This window comes from Vanessa atalanta, chromosome 18 (assembly GCF_905147765.1).
Source record: "Vanessa atalanta chromosome 18, ilVanAtal1.2, whole genome shotgun sequence".
Taxonomy (NCBI): Eukaryota; Metazoa; Arthropoda; class Insecta; order Lepidoptera; family Nymphalidae; genus Vanessa; species Vanessa atalanta.
Window position 1 is genome coordinate 4,273,028 of NC_061888.1, and position 23,032 is coordinate 4,296,059.

Here is a 23,032-nt window from a genome sequence, read left to right on the forward strand (position 1 = left end):
CAGAACTATCGATAGTACTATCGATAGTATCGTATTGATCTATAGTATCGATAGTATCGATAGCTCTCCGTGAGCAATATTATCGATAGTATCGCTAGATCTCTGTAAGCAATACTATTGGAAGTAGCGATAGTATTGCTACTATCGATAGTATCGATAGTTTTGGACTATCGATACTATGGCCAGCGATTTTTTGATAGTATTGGTTTTTTTAATGTAAGTAATGTATTCGTAATGTATTCTAATCGCTACACTCAAGATAACTACGAAAAAGTTTCATTGTTTAGGTTAAAAGTAATGGTTTTTGCAAAACTATCGATAGTATCAATATTATTGCTCATGGGAAGCTATCGATAGTATTGACACGTAACAATACTATCGACAGACAATCGATAGTATCGCTTACACCTTAACTATCGATAGTCTATCTATAGTCTATCGATATGCAACACTATTTTGTATCTTCTGTTTTATTTTATATCACAAAGAAAATGCGTTTTTTTCTATTTGAACCCGTGGTTGAGAGATAGGATCGAAATGAATTAGGCAAAAGTTAAAAAAAATTAATTCACAGAAAAATATTACACCATATTCATAATTTTTGTAAATCGTGCTAATAAAGCATCTAGAATCCTCGCGTAATGTACCCGATGTGATTAGCGAGTAGCGAACATTAACATAAAAAACCCGACTCTAGTGATGTAAGCACTGTGACCGCCAATGTCCTTTTCGTTTAATGTCAATATAGACAAAAATAAGCTAGATCCCAGTATACTCCCTTGTGAAACACCATGCGTGATTAATAGGTCTGAACTTATAGAGATATCCACTTTAACTCATAGATTTTTCTGAAAGAAATCTTTTGAATAGTTTTAGCTGGTTTCCTCTGATACCGATTATTTTAAGTTTATTAATTATAACACGGATAGAACCAGTATCAAATACTTTTGCCAATTTTTAAAATATATACATTACATATAGGTCAATACATTTTTCCACTATGCAACTTCGAAGAAATGAAATTAGTCAAAGTTAGTACTTATGAATTTCTCTATTTTTATAAACTAACTCGATTTTGCGATACACAAGATCTCATTTTAGGGCTGTGCTATTTTCGACAATTTCATTAGTCATCATAATTTTTTTTACACTTAAAGTTCATATAACTTTATTTAATAAAGAACACTATAGTATAGTACTTATGTATGGAAAATTCCAATGAAAACATAATTTTATAATATTAAAATGTAGGTAGGTAGTGTATAAGAAAAATACAAAATATTGTTTTTTTTTAATTTCTATAATAATTTGATTATAACGCAAAAATAAAATAATTGATACATTTGAAATTGGTATCCAGAAAATAAAACCAATTAAATATGATCACACTTTATTTATTAATGATCTTTAAATACATACATATATATATCGGAGGTTTATAGATACATATCTAAGATCATTTGCCACCCATTAAACTGTTCATACCACTCGATCCTTGTTGCAATTGCCTCATCATGTTGTGTAAACCAGACATACCACCCATTTGTTGAAGAATTCGAGGATCCATCATTTTAGCCATCTGTTGATTAAGTTTAGCCATTTGGTTTTGATTAACGTTTTTAGCCATATCACCACCTTTAAAAAGTCCCTTAATGCCTCCCATTTTCTTTACAACAGCTGCAAACTTGGTATATTGTGCAATGAGATCTTTCACATCTCGTTCTGTGACTCCAGCACCTTGCGCTACTCTGGTTACACGCGTTGGTTGTTTCGAAAATAATTTGGCGCCATCACGATGGTCAAGTTCACCTTCGTTCATAGAGTCCATAATTGTCATAAGTCTTTTCAATTTTGCCATTGACTCTTGTTCACTACCTTTTGTCATTAAGTCTTGAGAGAATCCTGGGATCATGCCCTGTAATTTGGAATAAGATGTGTAATTAAGAAATAAAATTTGTAAATTATACAAAAACAGTTTATTGATTTCATTCTCGACTTAGTGACATGACTCAAATAGACCTTTTTTACTGTAGCACATACCTGTCAGATTTCTTTAACATTAAATACATATCTTTATAATATTTATCTTGAGATAAAATATAGTTACAGAGCCCCTAGAAAACCTGAGACATGTTAGACCACATTTCTTGCTTGCCTAAATTATTACCTACCCTGGGGAGTAATTTTAAAATATCTCAATATAATATATAGTAGTAATTCCTTATTATTCACATTGCAATATTAAAAGGAAACTTATATATAACTAAAATAATTAATAAAATATTTCTAACCATAATTTGTGAAAATGGTCCCATTTTCATAATATTTTGAAATTGCTCATACATAGCCCGTAATGTAAACTGTCCATGCTTAAGCTTTTCCAAAAGTTCATCATTATCATCCAACTTCAGCTCATTTACTTTGTCCAGCAAACCTTCAATGTCTCCCATACCCAGCAATTTATTGATAAAAGGTTTGGTTTTAAAGGGCTCAAGATCATCAATATGTTCTCCAGTACCAATAAATATTATGGGACTTTGTGTTGCTGCAACACTAAAAGTTTATTGGTTTTTATTTTTATGTAAAAGTATATATATTAAATGGCATATAATAAAGTATTATTGTATTGTGTGTATATTAAAGTATTATTGTGTTGAAATTAAAATCTATAAAAAGTATGAATATCAATTTAATTTTATATAACAATAAAATTAAACCTACGCTGATAATGCACCACCCCCCTTTGCATGTCCATCCAATTTAGTAATGATCACTGAACCAATGTCTACTTTCTCCTTGAAAGCTCTAGCCTGTGCTTCACAAGCTTGTCCAATTGTAGCATCCATCACAAATATTATGTTATCTGGTTTCTAAAAAAAATTATGATTATCATTAAAAAAAAATTGAAAACCAATAATTAATTTAAGTCCATCATTGTCTACATTGTAGAACATTATGCATTAGCAGCCTGTAAATTTTCCCACTGCTGGGCTAAAGGCTTCCTCTCCCTTTGAGGAGAAGGTTTGGAGCATATTAATTGGAGAATATTATACATTGAACTAATTAAATGAAATTAGGAATACATTTTACAAAGTCTAGTAAAAGTTAGAAGTAAAATCCATTCTATATACTAAGAATGTATGTTCATTTTGTAAAAGAAAAAAAAAGAGAAAATAATATTCAGAACTAAAAGGAAACAGGTAATAAATCTTACAATAGCATTGGCAACTGCCAACATCTCCTCAAACAATGATTCTTCTTGTTTGTGACGTCCACTCGTATCTACAATTATCATTTCAAAACCTTCTTTTTTAAACATCTCTACACCTGTAGAGGCAATGACGACAGGATCAACTTCTGTATAACTGAAAAATATTTATATTTAACTAAAATAAATTAATAAAACTTTTAAATTCTATTAAAAACTTTACTGTGATTAAGATGTTAAAGAAATATGAGCACGACTTTAATATGTATGGTTGTCATTTAGCTTGTTATAAATATAATTTGAGTATATGTACCTTCCATAAAATGGTATTCTGGCCTTGGTACAGTTTTGTTTGACTTGATCATAAGCACCAGCTCTGAATGTGTCAGCACATACAAGACATGATTTCCAATTCTTTCGCAGATAATGATATGCGAGTTTTGTACATGTAGTAGTTTTACCTGACCCCTGCAGACCTACAAACATTATTATATTTGGTTTCCCTTTGATGGGCTGGTATGGCTTCACTCCTGGATCTACTAGCTGAAAGATTAAAAGTTATTAAATTAATTCTCATTTTCTTGATTAGTTAAGACTTGAAAGTGTTCCTTCCTAGAGAATAGTTAAGACTTGAAAGTGTAACAAATTATCACACTTTCACATTTATCATATTAGTAACAATAAATAAAGGTAAGGCCGATAACCAAATGGGCCACCTGATAAATATTAAACTTTGGCTATTGACATTAACACTGGAAGAATAAATAACTATTTATAAAATCAATACACAATCTAAGTTATTGAATCCTTTACGCATCTATTTAAACTGGTTCACTCAATCTTCCAACTAGAATGCACCAATACAATATGTTGCAACATTTAAATTAATGAATGAGTACTTAACAATATTATGCTACAAAACAAATATTAACAGTCAAATTATAGTAATAGGACATCATATAGTTTTTATTTAAATTATTGCATTTATTGTTGCAATTTATTTATATGACATTTGTATTAGTATCATATATTTAGTGTTATGGTATGCTGTTTGTCTTATTATTATTTCGGTTAAGGATTGAATTTACTTTTTACTCCAGGTCTGACTTATGTTCTAAGTATTGTGTTCCTAATTACTTAACCTCAATCTGCAAAAAGATAATAGAATAGAATTAGTACCTTTACAAGCTCTTTAAAAACGGCTGATTGTATCATCCGTCGTTTATTAAGCCCTCCAGCCATTTCATCAAAATCAATAACTGCACGAACATTTTCTCTGAGGTTTTTTACTAAACGAATATTGACATCAGCTTCTAATAGAGCAGCACATATTTGTTTCAACATAGAGTTTAAAACCTGGAAGAAAATATAAGTAGATTATGTAAAATGAAATACAATATCTGGATCTGGGGATCAGCTTCTGAAATAATAGTTTACCTCTTCATTGATAATAGTGGCACGACTTAACGACTGCAAAGCAGTCGTTATTTTTCGACCTAGATCTGCTAAAACCATTTTGAATAACTACACACACACTTTAACAATTGTTCTGTCAGCTGTTCTTCTTTCACACAAAATTATAACGTATCACGGAAAACAAATTCATACGAGTTTTGTGACATTTTAAATTAATATAATATTTGATGAACTAAACAAAAATCTAAAATAACTTTTCTAATATCATTTACATCACACAATAATATCCATATTCCTTAATTTTTTTTAGTCCACGACGGACAATTCCTTCTATATCACCACAAATCATCGACAATATGACACGCACACGTCAAATGTCAACGTCAAAACGTTTTGTTTCCGCTCGTCGTACATGATTTGGAATTTCAAATGACCATAAAGTAGTCTGTAATTTAAGTCGATCTTAAATTTCAAAATATTGTATTCCTAGCTAACATTTTTTTTAAAACTCTACATATATCTCATCCCTAATCAAATAAAGTTGATAGACAAAAATCGTAAATTAAAGGAAAAGTAAGGTTATTTATTTTTTATTACAACACTAATACAGACTATACAAAAGGAGAATAACAAATTTCGCATTGTAATCCGCTATTTCATGTACGTGAAGGAGATTGTAAATTTTATATAAAATAAATTTGTTATATTTAGGTAACAAGTGTAGTAATGGTATGTATATATTCCATGATCTTTATTGTTTACAAATACAGATTTAGTTATAGTTTTATTTCATAATTAACAATACTTAGGGTCAAAATCAATCTGGTGGTGGAAGTGGTGGAGACAAGAAAGATGACAAAGACAAGAAGAAGAAATACGAGCCTCCAATTCCTACCAGAGTTGGCAAAAAGAAGCGTAAGGCTAAGGGGCCTGATGCCGCTCTAAAATTGCCACAAGTAACGCCACATACGCGCTGTAGGTTGAAATTGTTGAAGCTAGAAAGAATCAAAGATTACCTACTTATGGAAGAAGAATTTATTCGTAACCAGGAGAGACTCAAACCACAAGAAGAGAAAATCGAAGAAGAAAGATCAAAGGTACAGTTTAAATACATAAAATATGCAAAATTTGTTTAAACTATTTTTATTAAATAAATTAAAATAATTTTTTTTTGTATATTTAGCTTATTAAAGAAAAATTTTTTTAAGCCTAATGCTTTTCTAGTGCTTTTGGGCCATTTGTCTGATACATATATAATAGTAAAAAAAATGTGTAGGTGGATGATTTGAGGGGAACACCAATGTCAGTGGGTACTCTTGAAGAGATCATTGATGATAACCATGCTATAGTGTCTACATCGGTGGGCAGTGAACACTATGTCAGTATTTTATCATTTGTTGACAAGGATCAACTGGAACCAGGCTGTTCTGTGTTATTGAATCATAAGGTGAGCTGACATGCAAGTTGTCTTGTGTCTTTTTTTAAATTATTTAAATTCTAAAATTTTGTGATCCCAGAGAACAAACAAAACTTTTCATGTATGTATGATAATACATCTTCCTAATATAATAATACAATTTCCTCTAGATGCGTTTTTCTTAAAATAACTATAAAAAAACATCTCTATTCTAATTCTGATCTCATTGAGGATTTAGTAAAACAATTAAAATAATGTAGTCATTATTTTCTTAGTCTTTTTAATTCACATACTATTTTTTGAAAGTTAAACTAGTACCATAATAACTAAATAAATATATTTTTATATAAAACAAAGGTACATGCAGTTGTTGGAGTATTAGGTGATGATACTGACCCAATGGTTTCTGTCATGAAGTTAGAGAAAGCTCCACAAGAGACCTATGCTGATATAGGCGGTCTGGATACACAAATACAGGAAATTAAGGTAAATTGAAATTATATGATTATTAACTGTGATAATTATCTGTGTATTTAATTATTATTATTTGTATAATCTGTGTTGTGGTATATGAAATGTTTTTTTTTAATAAATATTAAAATTTCTATAGGAATCTGTGGAACTACCTCTTACTCACCCAGAGTACTATGAAGAGATGGGTATCAAACCTCCTAAAGGTGTTATCCTGTATGGGCCACCTGGTACTGGCAAGACCTTGCTGGCCAAGGCTGTAGCTAATCAGACTTCAGCCACATTCCTTCGAGTTGTTGGATCTGAACTTATTCAGAAATATTTGGTATGATTACTGTATAGTAGTATATATATAGATGTAAGAATACTCTATTTATTTGTTATGATAGATACTTATAATTATTTTTTATATAGGGTGATGGACCAAAACTCGTGCGTGAGTTGTTCCGGGTAGCAGAAGAGCATGCCCCATCAATTGTTTTCATAGATGAAATTGATGCTGTGGGTACTAAGCGGTAAGTAAAAAAGGCATACAGCTAAATATCTTTAATTTACTCATATATTTATTTTCACAAAAATAATTGATTTTAACAATATCTTATCATTTAAGTTATGACTCCAATTCTGGTGGTGAAAGAGAAATTCAAAGAACTATGTTGGAGTTACTAAACCAGCTGGACGGCTTTGATTCTCGAGGTGATGTAAAAGTAAGTGAACGAAAGAACATACTATATTTAAGCAAACAACATAAAATATAAAATGATTGCTGCAAATATAATAAAATGATTAAATGAGGTAAACATTTGCAAATTATTTTTATCCAGGTAATCATGGCTACAAATAGGATTGAAACATTGGACCCTGCTCTCATTCGTCCCGGTCGTATTGACAGAAAAATAGAGTTTCCTCTGCCAGACGAAAAAACAAAGAGAAGAATTTTCACTATTCATACTTCAAGAATGACTCTGGCTGATGATGTTAATTTGTCAGAACTAATTATGTCAAAGGATGATCTTTCTGGTGCTGACATAAAGGTATAAATAAAAACCATACATTATCAGCAAATGCATATATATAAACATATATTTTAATAATACATTCTATTTTTTAGGCTATTTGCACAGAAGCCGGACTCATGGCCCTGAGGGAACGAAGAATGAAAGTCACTAATGAAGATTTTAAGAAATCTAAAGAGAGTGTCCTCTATAGAAAGAAAGAAGGAACTCCTGAAGGACTTTATCTTTAAATATTATGCAATTTCATTAAAATCTTTCGAAGACTTTATATATACTTAATTAAAAATATTAAACTAACTAGAGAAGAAAAATTCTAGATAATATGATTTGAATGTATTGCTTGAAATAAATCCATTTGAAAATACAGTTTTTTAATGTGTTCATTTGATTAAAGGAATATTTGACAATTATTTATTAACAAAACTTTACAATGATGTGAATGTATAAATCAATAAAATTAAAAACTGTTAACAAAAAAAATACTCATTTCAACATCGCGGAAAAAGCTTAGGAATTCTTAGTCGACAATTTCAAGTTGAACTTCTTCAAGCTATTGAATATCAAAAAAATTGTATGGGTTCATATTATTTAATTAATCCTACAACTAGTAATCAATCTGTTAAATATTGGGTATTTTACATTTAATTTGTTTTTTTTTTTTTAAATGCTTAATGTTGTATCATTCATAGACATGAAAGTTTATAATCGTTTAATTGAAAAGCTAAAGCTATACTCTCTGAATAGAACTAGAACGTTGTAGGTGTCAATGTCAGTTGTCTTGGTTGTCATTAGTATTTTGAGTACAAGAGTCGATGATAGCAAAATTCAATGATCGTATAGCATTATTATCACTGCATTACTTTATTTGAAATGTTGGGACCAGAAATCTAATATGATACCAAAGTTTGTGATTATTTATGAATGAGTGACACCGGTAGCGACACAGAAGCGACCGAGCACACTGCACTCATGGATGGCCACATAGCTGAAGCCCGACCCGATAGGGAGATCGCTGAACGGATTGCTAGGAAACGAAAGACGAAATCCGAAACACAGCGTAATTATGGTGTAAGTGAACGCATTAATATAAGCTATAGCTCTTTGTTGCCTGCCATTTTATAAAATCGTTGATGACTAAGTCGCTTTAAGATTTGAAATAACTAGGCTTTATTGACAATAAAATATTTTTGAATATACGAATACACTTATTAAATGTGTACGCATCTCATATTAATTTGCTGGCTGTGAAATACGAAATATATATCACATGTTATTAAATACAGTAAAGCACAATATAGTTATAATTGCATTTTATAGAGCGTGTCAGCATCACAAAGTAGTCGATCAAGTGCAGTGGGCAGATCAGGTCAAAACCGTCGTGCGGCTTCAGGTGAACATCAGGTTGAAGAGCTGGAACTTAAGTATGGAGCAAGACATGTTATCAAACTCTTTGTTCCTGTGACCTTATGTATGATAGTTGTTGTTGCCACCATATCGTCCATCAGCTTCTATTCAGTCAAAGATGTATATTTGTAAGTAATTTATTATTATATCTTAATTTTTTAAAATGGAAGGATCAATTTGCATCATAATTTAATAATATATATTATTAAATATATTTTGTATGTGACCAATTCATGTTATTAAACTTTTCAGAGCGTATACACCATTCCATGAGGAGACTCCATATGCGTTGACCAAAGTATGGAATGCTCTTGCCAACTCTATGATCTTATTGAGTGTCATAGCTTTGATGACTGTGCTACTCATTGTTCTATATAAGAAGCGATGTTATAAAGTCATTCATGGTTGGCTTATCTTATCTTCTCTAATGCTACTCTTCTTGTTTTCATATTTGTATATAGAGTAAGTATAAAAACAACATTATCCAAGTTAAATTTTACTTAAACTTAGGAATTATCTTTAGCCTTCTTATTATAATAAATATGTATCTATTATATAGATGCAAATTTATAACAAATCTCTAACAATAAAAAGTTTTGGAACTGACATTTTTTTAATGTAACTTAGTAAAATATCTTATAAGTTCTTCATTATCTTTAAAGAAACAAAAGTATTTTGTTTCTTTAAAGATAATGAAGAACTTATAAGATATTTTACTAAGACATTTCTATTTTATTTAGAAAATAAACAGTTAAGCTAATCTTTATTCAATATAATAGGAAAATTTATATGAAGCTGAAAATTAATTATGGATTAGAGTCTTTTAATTAATATTATGTTTGCAATAAATACAAAAATAATGTGATTATAAACATAACAGTAATGAGTTTTATGCAGTGTTAAATTTAATTTTAATGCAATCATATCTTTGCAGAGAAGCATTAAGGGCGTACAACATACCTATGGATTATATTACATTAGCATTTGTAATGTGGAATTTTGGTGTGATGGGGATGATAGTTATACACTGGAAAGGTCCACTACGCCTTCAGCAGGCATATTTAATATTTATAGCAGCTTTGATGGCATTAGTGTTCATTAAATATATGCCCGAGTGGACTACATGGGCTGTACTTGCTGTTATTTCTGTTTGGGGTAAGTTCAGCTTTGTTTTCTATGAACAAATTTTTGATAATCAACTCAATAAAGCCTGCTATTTTAGATCTTCGTAAATATTTCCTGTCATGCTAATATTAACATGGATAATTTAATTGCTATGAGATTAAATTAAATAAGGAATTATATTACTATAAAATACAATAATGCAAATTAATTATTAAGGTTGAAAGTTATTTTTGGCTAAAATGAAAAGTGCAACTTAAGATGAATAATTTATTTACAACATTTTAGTAATGTTTGAATTTGGTTTTAGCTATATGGTTTTATTTTTTTTTTAAAGTATGATAGTATCTTAATTGCTAATATTTATTCAATATATGATTTGTAAATGCAGTTTAATTATTAACTTATAATTTAAATGTTACACAGAATCTATCAAAATGGGCTGTGGTAATTTTTTATCATCAGGTGGATCATTTCTCAATTCACTTGCCTATTAGAAATAAAATAAGTAAATAATGTTAGTCTGGATTCGCAGAAGTCACCGGTTCAATCATTAATCACCCACACATAATAACATTTATATTTACTTTCAGATTTAATAGCAGTGTTAACACCAAAAGGACCACTTCGAATATTAGTAGAAACAGCTCAGGAGCGAAATGAGTCTATATTTCCAGCACTAATTTATTCATGTATGTATAAAATATTGTTTGAATACCAACTTAATACTTACCTGGTCAGAGAATTATCTTTTCCGAATTGAAGTAATTTTTAAATTTTTGATTGATTAGATATCAATTAGTGTAATTTATATTGAATAATGGAATTTGAGTTTGGGATTATTCTTAAGATAGATATTAGTTTCTGTTATTCAGATTTAAATTTAAGAATATTGTTTAAAATAATAAATATGCTTCCAGCGACCGTCATGTACTGCTTGGCGGCGACCGGCACAGGCGAAGGTGAGACGCCGCCGCGCGAGCTGCGCCCGCTCAACCCACGCGACCACGGTCCGTCTAACCGCTCTCTGCCGCATTTACACGAGACGTCGTCAGTGACATACACTTGCCACTTTGTATGGTCATCATGGAAGAATTATACAGAGTGTTGAGTGTAGATTTTTTCTATTTTTGTTTCATTCTAAGTGTACAATGAAGATAAATGAACATATGACTCTTCATAAACCTTCTGATTAATAAGTCGATAATACAGAGTTCTCTAAATCGATAATAAATTTAGAGTAAAGTTGCAGAGAAAATTGTAAACAAACTTTTTCGTCTGGTTCAAAATTTATTTGAACACCAATTGCTAGTTGATGATATTATGTTAACAAAGATTTTTTAAAAAAGGGTTTTGTAATTTGTTTATGAAGAAGTCAATGTTCCATGATTTATCTTTAGTGGTCATTTGGAATAAAACAAAAATTAAAGCCAATCTACACCTAACAATGTAAATTATTTCGCCATGATGAATATTCGAAGTGATGAGTGTAGATGAGCACTTCTTGCGCAATGATCTTATTTTATAATATATAGTTGATTCAATCAAAGTTTATCCATAGGTTAGTTAATATATGTAGGAGCATATTAGTTCTGTAAATAGGACTAAATTAATTGTGTATTTAAATATTAGCAAATGTATCGCCAGTTGTGAAAAATACATTTCCAGAAAAGTAACAAGAATAAAAACTAATGAAAAACATACCACTGCAATAAAATCAAAATACCAGTATATAATATTAGCAGAGGTGCAGGATTTATAGTCCAATGTGACATTTCTGTATATTAAAAATTGATCATAGAACTAATTGAAATAAATAAATAAATCAAGAGGATGAATACGAAAACTAAAAATTCCAATTAATGGTTCATCAATTTATATATATACAATTATACAGTAATTATAAAATGATTGTTTAACTAGCATCAAATTTGTAAAATCAAAACGACAAATTTCAAGTGTAAATGCGGCATTGCCTTTAACTAACTTCTTAATTTAATGATTTTTAATACTTCTTTCCCACCTGACCTTGTCCTAATTGCATTGCTTTTATATTGTATGTATGTTTGTATATTTAATGACAAGTATTCCTAAGCATGATTGTATTAAAATTAATTGTAATATTTTATAATTTTAATTGATTTTAAATACTTCATGCAAATTAATTGTATTGTACATAGATTTATAATAATATAACAGATTTACTTTTCATATAATATAGGTAGGCACCATTCTGGCCACCTGATGATAAGTGGTCACCACTGCCCATGGAAATTTGAGCTGTAAGAAATATTAAGCCAATCCGCCACCAACTTTAGGAGCTAAGATGTCATGTCTCTTGTGCCTGTAGTTTCACTGGGTTTCAACCTTAAAACTGGAACACTACAATATTTATTTCGAAATTTTGCTGTTTCAAAAAGACAGAGCGTTGATTATACATACATCTGCTTTATGACGATTATTAGTAAAGTGGTGAGCGTCTAAGGAAAAGTCTAACAGCATGATACTAATAACTAACTGTCAGAATTATATTCATGCATGAGTGGAGTCGTGTTGTGGTCTGTGACCACTTCGAATATGTTAAATGGATTGATCGTCTCCAGGATCGGAAGATAATGGCGCGAGTGGTGAGAGCGCGGCTGAGCATGCGGGTGCGGGCGAGGGGGGCAGCGGCGCCGGCGGCAGCGGGGCGGATGGCGCAGGCGGCGGGGAGGCAGGCTTCGACGCAGCGTGGCGCGCACGTGCGAGCGAGCAGGCGGCGCCGCGGCGACTGCGGGTGGACGGCACCGCGCCTGCGCACTACGTCACGCGCGTCGAGCGTGCACACACGCACAGCGACCACGAGGAGAGTGAGTGCCGATAATATTTACTTGACTTAACCAAGTAGCTAATATAATAATATTGTCTTGGTATAACCGGAATTTGGGTGTTGTTGTTATAATTTGAAGAACTCTGGTGGTTTATTTTATTTAAGTTTACTTTTATCGTTCTTTTGCAGAGGGCGTAAAACTCGGATTGGGAGATTTCATTTTTTATAGTGTGTTAGTAGGTAAAGCTAGTTCATATGGAGACTGGAATACCACCCTCGCCTGTTTTGTAGCAATACTTATTGTAAGTATCTCAAGGTGTCTTATCAATATATTTTTATAGTAAAGATTAACCAATTATTCAATTCATAACATTGTGGCGTGTGATCAACTCTGCCGGTGGATACAGGCAGAGATATATTAAAAAATAAAAAGACTTATATATCAATATTTTATACAGAATTTTAATACAAATTCTTTGTAAACAGGGACTGTGTTTGACATTGCTGTTGTTGGCGATTTTCAAGAAAGCGCTTCCTGCTCTACCTATCTCTATAACCTTCGGGCTCATATTTTACTTTGCGACCCGCTACGTCGTCAAGCCCTTCGCAGACGCGCTCGCCGCTGACCAAGTCTTTATTTAGGAGCTAACACATTAGCTACTTTTAAAAATTACCGTCATTCTGCTGTAGCCTGTTTTTTTAACAAATTTCAAAATGCCTTTTCTAAAGCAGCCAGACTCAACCAAAGTAGCTAAACAACACAATTTGTTGTATTATTATAAAAGACAAACCAGATTGGGCTCGGCGTTACCATCGTTTAAAAATATCGTTCTTTTATCAAAATGACCTAAACAAAATCGAAATGGGACTACGTTGTGCTTCGAAAGAAGTTGCAGGTCGTCTTTAAATGTAATATGAGAAAAGAAATGGTTGAGTATGATTGTTGTACGACAGCGGCTTGAAACTGTTCAGCTCGATTTGTGTTATCACACAGGTTTTTATAACATGCTTTATACAGCTAACAAAATTCACCACTAGTACTAAAACTTATAACACGAAATTGCATTTAAGGCTAAAACAAAGACAATAATCGAACTGAACAGATGTTGTAATATTTGCCAATGATAACTTGAATAATATTTATTGTCTAAAATTAAGAAACATTGGTATTTTCACAAATAAAAAAAATGCATTATAAGAATAAAGAAATAATTGGACTGAATCACAATAGGTTCGTTTTTAGGCTAGTTACGGACTACTGAGATAGTGTAGGATTAAAGTTAGCATAATGAAGTTAGCAAATTGAATTTGTTATGCAATAATTTTAAAAGGTCACGTATATTAGCGTAATGTTTGCTAGTATGTACATAGTAAATATTGTCTAGATAGTCTACAGCCATTGTAGATAGTTGTTCTGTGTGAATTCACTATGTAAGGTAATGTCCACAGGTAATTTAGTTATATAGTGTTGGAAAATAATTGTATTTAATTAAATCGCATTATTCATAAACGTTTATTAAATTAATTTTTTACTAAAACATGTTTTTGTTTCATTTTCTTTTTCACATTAAAATGATTTTGAAATAAGTATGACAAAACATATTTTAGTTAAAATATGTTAAGCAAATTTGTAACAATGTGGTGAGATTCATAATAATTACTCGCAGTACTGCAGACGCTATAGCTAACATCGTTTGATATATATAATATTAAATACAGCATACTACAGCTAATGAAGTAAAAATAAGGAAATTACAGGATATGCTATAAATAATGGTACTTCGTCATTTATTAATGTGGTGTAATGGTGCGTTATATTAAAATATTAAAGGGCAATTTCTGTGTAACAATGTTTGTTGCCAACTTAGATAATTACAGAATCTTTGTCACCCACACATCTTGCCAATTCACCAATTGTTATTGAGATGCAGCTGTAACTTTATTGTATTAAAAATCCTACATTCCAATAAATATCGTAACATTAGCTCTTTATTATAAATTATGTTACTTTACTATGATTTGTTTAAGAAATATAATTTAATAACATATAAACGTATTTCATTTTCCTATAAGTATAAAAACATTATAAGTTTTAAGTATAAACACTTACAGAACTTTTAGCGTAAAAATAATAACTTTCATTTCAAAAGATCGTGAAATATGCTCTTTATTTTTTTTTAATAACATACAAACCATGACAGGTGCTCTCTATATTATAGTGTTTTTCCTACTCCCAGGACCAGTTTTGATACAGGTAGGCTATATAATATTAACCCTCCATACGATGTAGGTACACCTGCACTTCGTGGTGTCCACTCATCAAATATTCTACCGCCAAACAACCAAAGAATTGGTGAACAAGGAACATAACATATTAGTTCCAAAGGACAGTAGCTAATTGGACATGTAAGGAATGGTTAATATTTCTTGCATCGCGAATGTCAAATCATAAAAAAAAAACCTAAGCGTGACTATAGTCGGGCACTTTTTCAGATTATATTTCATCGTTAAATTATATTGTTTTATATCAGTGTTTGTTTTGAAAAGCAACCGACGATATTTCCGTACGAAAAACGGGACAAATATATAAAAAATAAAATTTTCACCAGTACTACCTAATTATGTAAAATATATATTCAATCGGTTGGATGAAACTGGTTATAATCATTTGCATGATTTTATATATCAGTTGTAATTAAATAAAAGTTGATGGATTACTTGTATTTATAAAGTAATTAAATTATATATTTAGATTTAAAAAACTTACATAAGGCAAAGCAAAGCAGCTATCTCTTCCAGACAACCTTTAGGCAGAGCATAAAATAATAAGGAAATAAAGAAAAATACAATAAAATGGTTTATTGAAAACAATATTGCTTGTCATACTTACAGAAATTGGTTATTAGGAATAACAAATTTTCAAACTATATTCTTTTGCATAAATATATATTTTAAATAGATTCTGGTATATAAATAGAAAAATAAAGATTTAATATTCAGATTTTTTAATTTACAATTGCACTAATTAAGTGGTAAATTAATATACCTATATCTTCGGCAATATCTTTTTAAAAGGCAAAATAAAAACTGTGATTTTTCATAAAACGCTTATAAAATTGTGATAATTTAATTAAATATTATTTTTAGATCGACATTACGAATTTGAGATCTTAATTAATACACACTTATAAAAAATATTGTCAAATTTATTGACATATAAAAAATTTAACAAAATAAAAAAAGGCTATAAAATAAGGAATGCTTCAGGGAATGGAAAAAGGGAGTCTTTCAATAAATATTTAACTAAACTAATCCCAAGCCAATGATTTTTCGAGATAATTACTAACCAATTACCCACTTGTTCTTTTAAAAATTAATTGGAAATATGCATGTAAGTTTATAAATAAATGTGGGATTCAATTTAGGTTATTCACTTATAACAAATGGATACTTATGGATATTTTTCCAAAACTAAACATTCATAACACATTATTGGAAAATCTAGTCTACAATACTTAAACAACCAGTGTGTAGAAATCCTTAATTCGAAAATTGCAATAAGATTTTTTTATTATTGTGCTTCTTCTTTTTTAAATTACTTGTTAGAATCGGAGGTACTATACAATAAATTAAATATTTAGTTTATACAACCTGTATATGGTGATTGTGAGTCTCCCAAATGTAGAAAATTCTACATGACTTGTTGAACTTCAACTTTTTTGTTGAAAAAATGGACCTCTTCTTCCGAACAAAATCTCTATCCTTGTTAAAAAAAAAACCATTTGCATATTCCCTATTTACAATAAAGACTTCTATACAAAGTCTTCATATCCACAACCTATTCTTACACATTAGGGTGAGGGATCTCTTGAGGTCCACTTTTCTTTATTACTTTTAAAGTGTCCTTGCTTGGTTTGGCTGTGTCTGATGGTATTTTTTCTTCAACTGGTATTGGCTTAGTGGGAGGCTTCGGAACGCTTTCAGCGGATTTTTCTTCAGTATTTTGCTTTTTTACAGTTTTGGTTTGTCCTGATTCTTTACTTTCGGTTTTCGATTTCAGATCAGCATCTTTAGATGGTTTAGCTTTGGTTTCAGTGTCTTTAGAATTTGGTTTAATTTTATCTTGTTCTTTGGAGACAACTTTAGCTTTAGCTTCGGGTGCTTTGGGTGTAGGTTTAGGGTCTTTCGTAGTTTCTTTAACTTGAGGTTCCTTGGAAGTGACAATGGGTTTCTGATTAGCTTCGGCAGAAACCACTTTAGGCTTGACCTCGGCTTCTTTTTTAACCACTTTAGACTTGACTTCGGCTTCTTTCGCGGCTACTTTTGGTTTGATTTCGGCGTCTTTTGTGACTACTTTAGGCTTGACTTCGGCTTCCTTTTGGACTAATTTTGGTTTTACTTCAGATTCTTTAGCAACAACCTTTGGTTCCGATTGCTTTTGAGCAGGTTTTTGCTGCTGTTTAGGTTCTTTAGGTATTTCTTCAACTTTTAGTTTTGGTTGTTCTTTGACTGCTGGATTGTTAGTAGAAAAAGCTTTCTTTAAAAGCGGTGGAGCTGGTACAGCACCAACATAGTTTTGTGTGTGAGGGCAGCCAGTATATAATTTATCATTAAAGACAATAGCATCACTAATATGGGGTATGCTTCCATCCAAATTGTGGTATGAAGCAACAATATTACCAGTCCAATCTGTTTGAATGAGCCCTGACATTGACGGAGTCAGAAATGTAGCAGTAGCGAAGTTTCCAATCTGTAATATTAATTTATATAATTATACAAGAAAAATAATGAAATAAATAGCAATGTAAGTATTATATATCTAAAGTTTGAAACATAATGTTGAAGTTTAAAATATTTATTTTAGTATCTACAATAAGTTAAACACAACTTATCATGCGTATGATGAAAATTCTTACTTTATACACAATTTCTTCAAAGATGTGATGATGGAATTGGTCACTGAGAAACTGGAAAGGAAGCTCAACAAGGTGGCCAAGTCTTGCTATGAACTTTCTTGCAAGAGGTGTTGAGGCCAATGTTTTAATAATCATAGGATTTTCGTCATCTATTGTATTGTACAGCGATATCAATACACCAGAACCATCTGGGAGGGTGCGTATGTTATCAGGAAAACCTGCGAAATTTTATTTTATGAATAACATTTTATGATAGGTACTTTCTACTGTAATATCATTTTTTAGGGGAGACAAACCTTATGTTCCAAATAAGTTAAAAGATAGAAGATAACTCTTTATAAAAACTATCTTTAATACAAATTTATTAATAAAAAATAACTTTGAACTAATACTACAAGTATTAAATAGTAATGTATAATATAAGTGTAATTCTTGTATTTTACTATAAATACATATATGTTACATTAAATGTATTTTCTAGTCGGAATTGAGATGTTGTTTCCTTTAGAAATTATATTGAGGGGCTGTCTCTTGTGTAGGCACCGGTGTTTTGGCCCTCGCAAAACTCCGGCCGTAACCGTAACCGTACGAAGTCATGACGGACAGCTAGTTTGTTATAATTATCGGGTTTTTAACAAACCGTTACGTAAAAAAACTGTAAGAACTAAAGTAAACTATCAAAAACAATGACATAAACATGTTTTGCACTGCTAGTGGTTTTAATTCTGTATTATGCAGTTAATGTGATTCATTTAAGGTTGAGTACCTTGACCCAAGCAAACAAAGCATTGCTGTAACTTATGTTAAGTTGACTGTAATGTTTATTATTAGAAGGTACATGTTACTTTTTTCCATAGACATGAACTGAGTACTACTGAGTTTTATATTTTATATTGATAAAAATAAAATAATAATTTGAAAGTTATATAATGTAAATAATGAATTATTGTTGTAAACTACATCAAGAATACATTATTTGATGGTAATCACTTAAGGTATTGACATGATTAAATATATTTATATACATGTCTGCTGTATGTTTTGTGTCTCTAGTAATGATTTAAATTCAAAACAATTATTGGATAAATTGTAATATATGTATGTAATAGAAATCGGAGTTGAATAGTGGTACATAGTTTGCTAATGAAATAATTTAATAACAAAGTCATAAGTTCTGAGTTTAATGTAATCATTCTAATCTTGCAGCCCCATATTATGCAGGACATGAGTATATATAAATAACAATAATTACAGTATTCAATAAGATAGTTGAGGCGTTAAGAAATATCGCCGGCGCCGCAAGAACATAAAGAATAGAAGCCTTTTCATAGCAAATTCGTAATAATCAATTGAAAAACTTTGATGTAAGATCGGTCGCTAGAGATATTGCGTATCGTCACTTTCCGCCAGTGGTGGCAAGATGGTAATGAAATTTTAAAATAGCAATAAATAAGATTTTCATTATACTTTAAATAACGATACTCTAGTTACACGTGTCTTTGAGAAAAAGCGGTCTTGTTTTATAATATATGTAAAATAATAATTTTTATGTTAAAATTTTTAACATATCTTCTTAAACACTGCTTTATTACTTTTAAGAAATAGGATGTAAATCGACATTATTAAACAGGCGCATAAATACTTACAAAGTACATTCACCTGTGTAAACACTTACCCATACTCAATATAATTTTATATGATTTGGAAAATACAGACTTTAGCCTAATATATCACTAGAACAGTTAAAATGTATTATTTTACAAAGTTTTTATTTATAATAGTATTAAGCAAATTAGTGGCCACAGATCAAATTTATGAAACCGACATGAACTTTAGAGTAGAAGCCGGGACTAAAACATGTTTTTTCGAAAAAGGCAAAGCTGGTCAAATGATGGAGTTGTACTATCAGGTGCTCGACGGACAACATGGCGACTTGGACATATCCGTGGACGTAATAGATCCAAGAGGAATAAAACTGATATCTGATTACAAGCACTCACAGAACTCTATCATAATGGACTTGGAATATGAGGGTGATTACGTTTTCTGCTTGGATAACACATATAGTGTGATGAACTCGAAACTTGTGTTCGTATATGTCGTTATAGAAGATAAAAAGTCAGAGAATGAAACTGAAGTCAGTGTAGTCGACTCGGAAGGACAAGAACATACAGAAGAAGAAATATTGGAATGGGTGGGTGAGGAACACAATGGGGACAAATATACGGTCAAAGTTACAGATATTGCAGCTTCTTTAATGCGTACGTTGAACTACGTCGTGCGCGCCCGCCATATGTTAGATATGTATAGTGCCAGCAAGTCTCGAGACAGCTACATTGCCATAGAAGATACATTTATTGTGGATATGTGGTCAGCTTTCCAGATTACTTTCATGATGTGTGTTGGATTTGTGCAAGTGTACATGATAAAGAAGTTATTCGACCGACCTTGCAATATTCAATCCCATTATTAAAGTATTAATTTTTAAATTCCTTATTAATAAATTAATAATTAAAAAAAGCAATTTGTAATTTATGATTTATGTCATTGATGTTACTTTATATTTATATTTGTTTCCTTTTAAAAAGTGTTTTAAAAGGAATCCCTAAGTTCCCTAATCCCTGTTTAATTCAAATACTTGGCAAATGCAGTGTTATAACAATTCTTTCTACAATTTTAAGTTTTAATTTGTTTTCTATTTAAAAATATTATCATACTTTTGCAAACTGTATTGTTATTTTTATCATAATTTTGTTAAAGTACTTATCAGATTATTGAAAACATACACAAATAATACATAAAATTAGAAACATGTTACTATCCAATGATATGTGCTATTAACAAAGTAAGATTACTTATCAATTTAGTTATGTTTTAAAACAGTCATAAAAAGATTCTTATCTGAAAAAGATTAAAAATATAAATTTTAAATAAGCATTGTAATACTTGGGAGTTATTTGGCTCAATCTTACCTGGCAATCCTGCAATAAATACTTCAGATTTGCCTTTCTTTGGACCATTTAAATAGTATTTCATAAGCCTATATCTGTTTGTTTCTGCAACCAGCACAAATTGGTTATCCGGGGAAGTAACAACACCATTGGCAAACCACAGGTCATCAAGCAAAACTATGCTCTCATTTTTTGCAGAGTTGTAGTGGAATAACCTGTTTTCATTAGTTATTATTTAGTAAAAAAAATCTGAAGACTTAGACTCAAATTACATAAAAATATTTTTTACATAAACTGACTAATTTGTTAGTGACTAAATGCAAAGAAAAATAAGATTATTTTTTAATCAATTGTCTCAAGAATATGAAGTAAGGAACTCAAATTTTTGCATTATTACATTTCTTATTTTATAGCAATGATTATGAGTTAGTCTTACCTTCCAGTGGGATCAGAGATAAGACTAAACACTCCATCTTTTAATGGGTAATCACTGGTAGAATCAGTCCAATATAAGTCTCCATTTTGACCGAGTGCTATTGAATTGAATAATTTTGGTGTTCTTCCATTTATAGGCACTCGGGGTGAAACCAATAGTTGCTTTTTGTCTGTTACTAAATTCACCTTCCATATGCCATGATATGCATCAGCTACATACATAAATTTATTTTTTTCATCAATTACAAATCCTAAAGGACGTCCACATATGTGCTCCTGGACGAGACCAGCTATTGAAATGAATTATATTATTTTAGTAAGGAACTTTAATACAGATAAAGTACAACAAAATGACAATCATATTATATTTATATTACTCACTGCAAGGTTCACCAATTTTGGTTACGAAGGTCACATGGCCACCTGACGATAATTTAACTATTTCGCCGGTCGCAAGCGTTGTGTACACCTCACCATTATATATTTGGAATGCTTCTGGTCCCAGTAATTTATCCTTAAATAATTGTTCTGCGTTATTTAAAACAGCATTAGGCGCCAAAACTCCGACTAATTGTTGAGTTGGCTCGATGCTAAAATCAATTAAATATTAGTAATGACTTTCACATAACGGTATTATCATAGGTTATTTCAAGTTCAAAACTTACTCAATTCTTGTAAACTTTGTGTAGGGCGGAAGATTAGGAATAAGAAGAACTATCGCTACAACAATAGCTAAGTATACTATTAATTTTAATATCTTTTTTAAAATTCCAACAAGAAGCCCCATAATGATATTTGGACCAAGTTCAAAGTTACTTAAAATTGAACTTGACAAAAAAAAGATGCTTTAAGTCAACTCAGTGCTCAGACTACAGAGAAAATAAATCTAAGTGATTTACTATCACTTTGATTCATTTCAAATCATAGAGTAAATTAACTTAATTTGACAATGACAAATGACAACAAAACATTTGCTTTTTTATTATTATGACATCCAGAGACCCAAGGAGTTTGCTTATGATAGTTTTTTTTTAATGCTACCAATAGGTAGATGTACGGGCTTATTATATCTGACGGTAAGTGGTCACCACACCTTTGCGTTACAATAATAAATATACATACGTTTTTAAGAAAAAAGGATATGTCAAATGTTAACAATTTTATGTTTAATTTAGGTAACCCGATTTTTATCCCATTAATTCCCGTCCCATCGGAAAACAGTGAACGTGCAAGTTCATTTTTTACTCGTAAAAAGATGCCTAAACACAATTATATATATTTCTAATTTAAAAAAATAGTTGGTTGATGAATGAGAGATAAAATGAGAGAACGTTAAGTAAATATTAATGATTTACGAACTTATTACTTTTCTGCCTCGCACAATCACTCTGTGGAACTTTATCCGGCGGTTTTCCGAACCGACTTGGAAACCTGGCTTGGGAACCTTCAAGAATATAGCGTACTTATCCTTAAAGGCCGGCAACGTATCTGCAAGCCCCCCGGTGTTGCAGATGTCCATGGGCGGTGGTAATCACTTTACATCAGGTGAGCCTCCTGCTCTTTTTTCTCGTTTTCCCTTATAATATAAAAAAGCGAACTTATTAACTAAGTACGACCTGATCGATTCATCATAGTTTGAAAATCAATGATAAATTCTAACTATAAACTGAATAAGAGCCAAACTCAACGTGTGAACGACTGTTGTCGTAAAGCGCAAAGATCTTTAAAAATGCGAATAAAAAGTCGACATTATTTAACTTGTACGCTAGCAACAAGTGCAAATGACTGTTCTATAATAGTGAAATTATTTCTATCGTCTCATGATTTATATCAGAAAATATAGTTACAAGAAACTCTTTGACTATGT

The 23,032-nt window shown here is 30.9% G+C and overlaps 5 protein-coding genes across 6 annotated transcripts; 3 read left to right on the forward strand and 2 right to left on the reverse strand.

Moving 5' to 3' along the window:
- Positions 1 to 1,378: 1,378 nt before the first annotated feature.
- LOC125070996 (signal recognition particle 54 kDa protein) lies at positions 1,379 to 4,979 on the reverse strand. Its single transcript, XM_047681040.1, has 7 exons — positions 4,646 to 4,979; positions 4,388 to 4,564; positions 3,522 to 3,751; positions 3,215 to 3,365; positions 2,722 to 2,870; positions 2,292 to 2,553; positions 1,379 to 1,915 (listed from the first exon to the last, which is right to left on the reverse strand). The coding sequence occupies exons 1-7, from the start codon at positions 4,721 to 4,723 to the stop codon at positions 1,457 to 1,459; spliced, it is 1,506 nt and encodes a 501-aa protein (XP_047536996.1). The 5' UTR covers positions 4,724 to 4,979; the 3' UTR covers positions 1,379 to 1,456.
- Positions 4,980 to 5,240: 261 nt separating this feature from the next.
- Positions 5,241 to 7,894, forward strand: LOC125070755 (26S proteasome regulatory subunit 4). The gene is made up of 9 exons (XM_047680710.1): positions 5,241 to 5,353; positions 5,434 to 5,721; positions 5,901 to 6,071; positions 6,399 to 6,527; positions 6,652 to 6,837; positions 6,927 to 7,027; positions 7,123 to 7,219; positions 7,337 to 7,546; positions 7,624 to 7,894. Exons 1-9 carry the CDS (start codon positions 5,351 to 5,353, stop codon positions 7,756 to 7,758), a joined length of 1,320 nt encoding a protein of 439 aa, XP_047536666.1. The 5' UTR covers positions 5,241 to 5,350; the 3' UTR covers positions 7,759 to 7,894.
- A 406-nt stretch (positions 7,895 to 8,300) lies between these two features.
- LOC125070935 (presenilin-1) lies at positions 8,301 to 14,861 on the forward strand. 2 transcript variants are annotated; one of them, XM_047680959.1, is made up of 9 exons: positions 8,301 to 8,596; positions 8,846 to 9,060; positions 9,185 to 9,394; positions 9,867 to 10,087; positions 10,648 to 10,746; positions 10,975 to 11,064; positions 12,658 to 12,903; positions 13,053 to 13,165; positions 13,350 to 14,861. In XM_047680959.1, exons 1-9 carry the CDS (start codon positions 8,450 to 8,452, stop codon positions 13,503 to 13,505), a joined length of 1,497 nt encoding a protein of 498 aa, XP_047536915.1. In that variant the 5' UTR covers positions 8,301 to 8,449; the 3' UTR covers positions 13,506 to 14,861. The 2 variants fall into 2 exon arrangements, with proteins under 2 accessions (XP_047536915.1, XP_047536916.1); XM_047680960.1 differs by having other exon boundaries at positions 10,975 to 11,016.
- An 846-nt stretch (positions 14,862 to 15,707) lies between these two features.
- Positions 15,708 to 22,058, reverse strand: LOC125071019 (adipocyte plasma membrane-associated protein). Its single transcript, XM_047681067.1, has 6 exons — positions 21,831 to 22,058; positions 21,547 to 21,755; positions 21,167 to 21,455; positions 20,752 to 20,945; positions 17,780 to 17,997; positions 15,708 to 17,613 (listed from the first exon to the last, which is right to left on the reverse strand). The coding sequence occupies exons 1-6, from the start codon at positions 21,950 to 21,952 to the stop codon at positions 16,708 to 16,710; spliced, it is 1,938 nt and encodes a 645-aa protein (XP_047537023.1). The 5' UTR covers positions 21,953 to 22,058; the 3' UTR covers positions 15,708 to 16,707.
- Positions 19,501 to 20,271, forward strand: LOC125071024 (transmembrane emp24 domain-containing protein 1-like). Its single transcript, XM_047681074.1, has one exon. It carries the CDS (start codon positions 19,527 to 19,529, stop codon positions 20,250 to 20,252), a length of 726 nt encoding a protein of 241 aa, XP_047537030.1. The 5' UTR covers positions 19,501 to 19,526; the 3' UTR covers positions 20,253 to 20,271.
- Positions 22,059 to 23,032: the final 974 nt, after the last annotated feature.

Excerpts from the sequence above, each read along its gene's own strand:
- LOC125070996 (XM_047681040.1), bottom strand. The coding sequence starts at position 4,723 with ATGGTTTTAGCAGATCTAGGTCGAAAAATAACGACTGCTTTGCAGTCG. Across the intron at positions 3,752-4,387 it reads TTTTTAAAGAGCTTGTAAAG|CTAGTAGATCCAGGAGTGAA; the intron begins GTACTAATTCTA and ends TTAATCTTTCAG. Across the intron at positions 2,554-2,721 it reads GGGGGTGGTGCATTATCAGC|TGTTGCAGCAACACAAAGTC; the intron begins GTAGGTTTAATT and ends ATAAACTTTTAG.
- LOC125070755 (XM_047680710.1), top strand. Across the intron at positions 7,028-7,122 it reads GATGCTGTGGGTACTAAGCG|TTATGACTCCAATTCTGGTG; the intron begins GTAAGTAAAAAA and ends TTATCATTTAAG. Across the intron at positions 7,220-7,336 it reads ATTCTCGAGGTGATGTAAAA|GTAATCATGGCTACAAATAG; the intron begins GTAAGTGAACGA and ends ATTTTTATCCAG.
- LOC125070935 (XM_047680959.1), top strand. The coding sequence starts at position 8,450 with ATGAGTGACACCGGTAGCGACACAGAAGCGACCGAGCACACTGCACTC. Across the intron at positions 9,061-9,184 it reads TCAGTCAAAGATGTATATTT|AGCGTATACACCATTCCATG; the intron begins GTAAGTAATTTA and ends TAAACTTTTCAG. Across the intron at positions 11,065-12,657 it reads GCTCAACCCACGCGACCACG|GATCGGAAGATAATGGCGCG; the intron begins GTCCGTCTAACC and ends GATCGTCTCCAG.
- LOC125071024 (XM_047681074.1), top strand. The coding sequence starts at position 19,527 with ATGTATTATTTTACAAAGTTTTTATTTATAATAGTATTAAGCAAATTA.
- LOC125071019 (XM_047681067.1), bottom strand. The coding sequence starts at position 21,952 with ATGGGGCTTCTTGTTGGAATTTTAAAAAAGATATTAAAATTAATAGTA. Across the intron at positions 21,456-21,546 it reads CAAAATTGGTGAACCTTGCA|CTGGTCTCGTCCAGGAGCAC; the intron begins GTGAGTAATATA and ends TCATTTCAATAG. Across the intron at positions 20,946-21,166 it reads ATCTCTGATCCCACTGGAAG|GTTATTCCACTACAACTCTG; the intron begins GTAAGACTAACT and ends TAATGAAAACAG.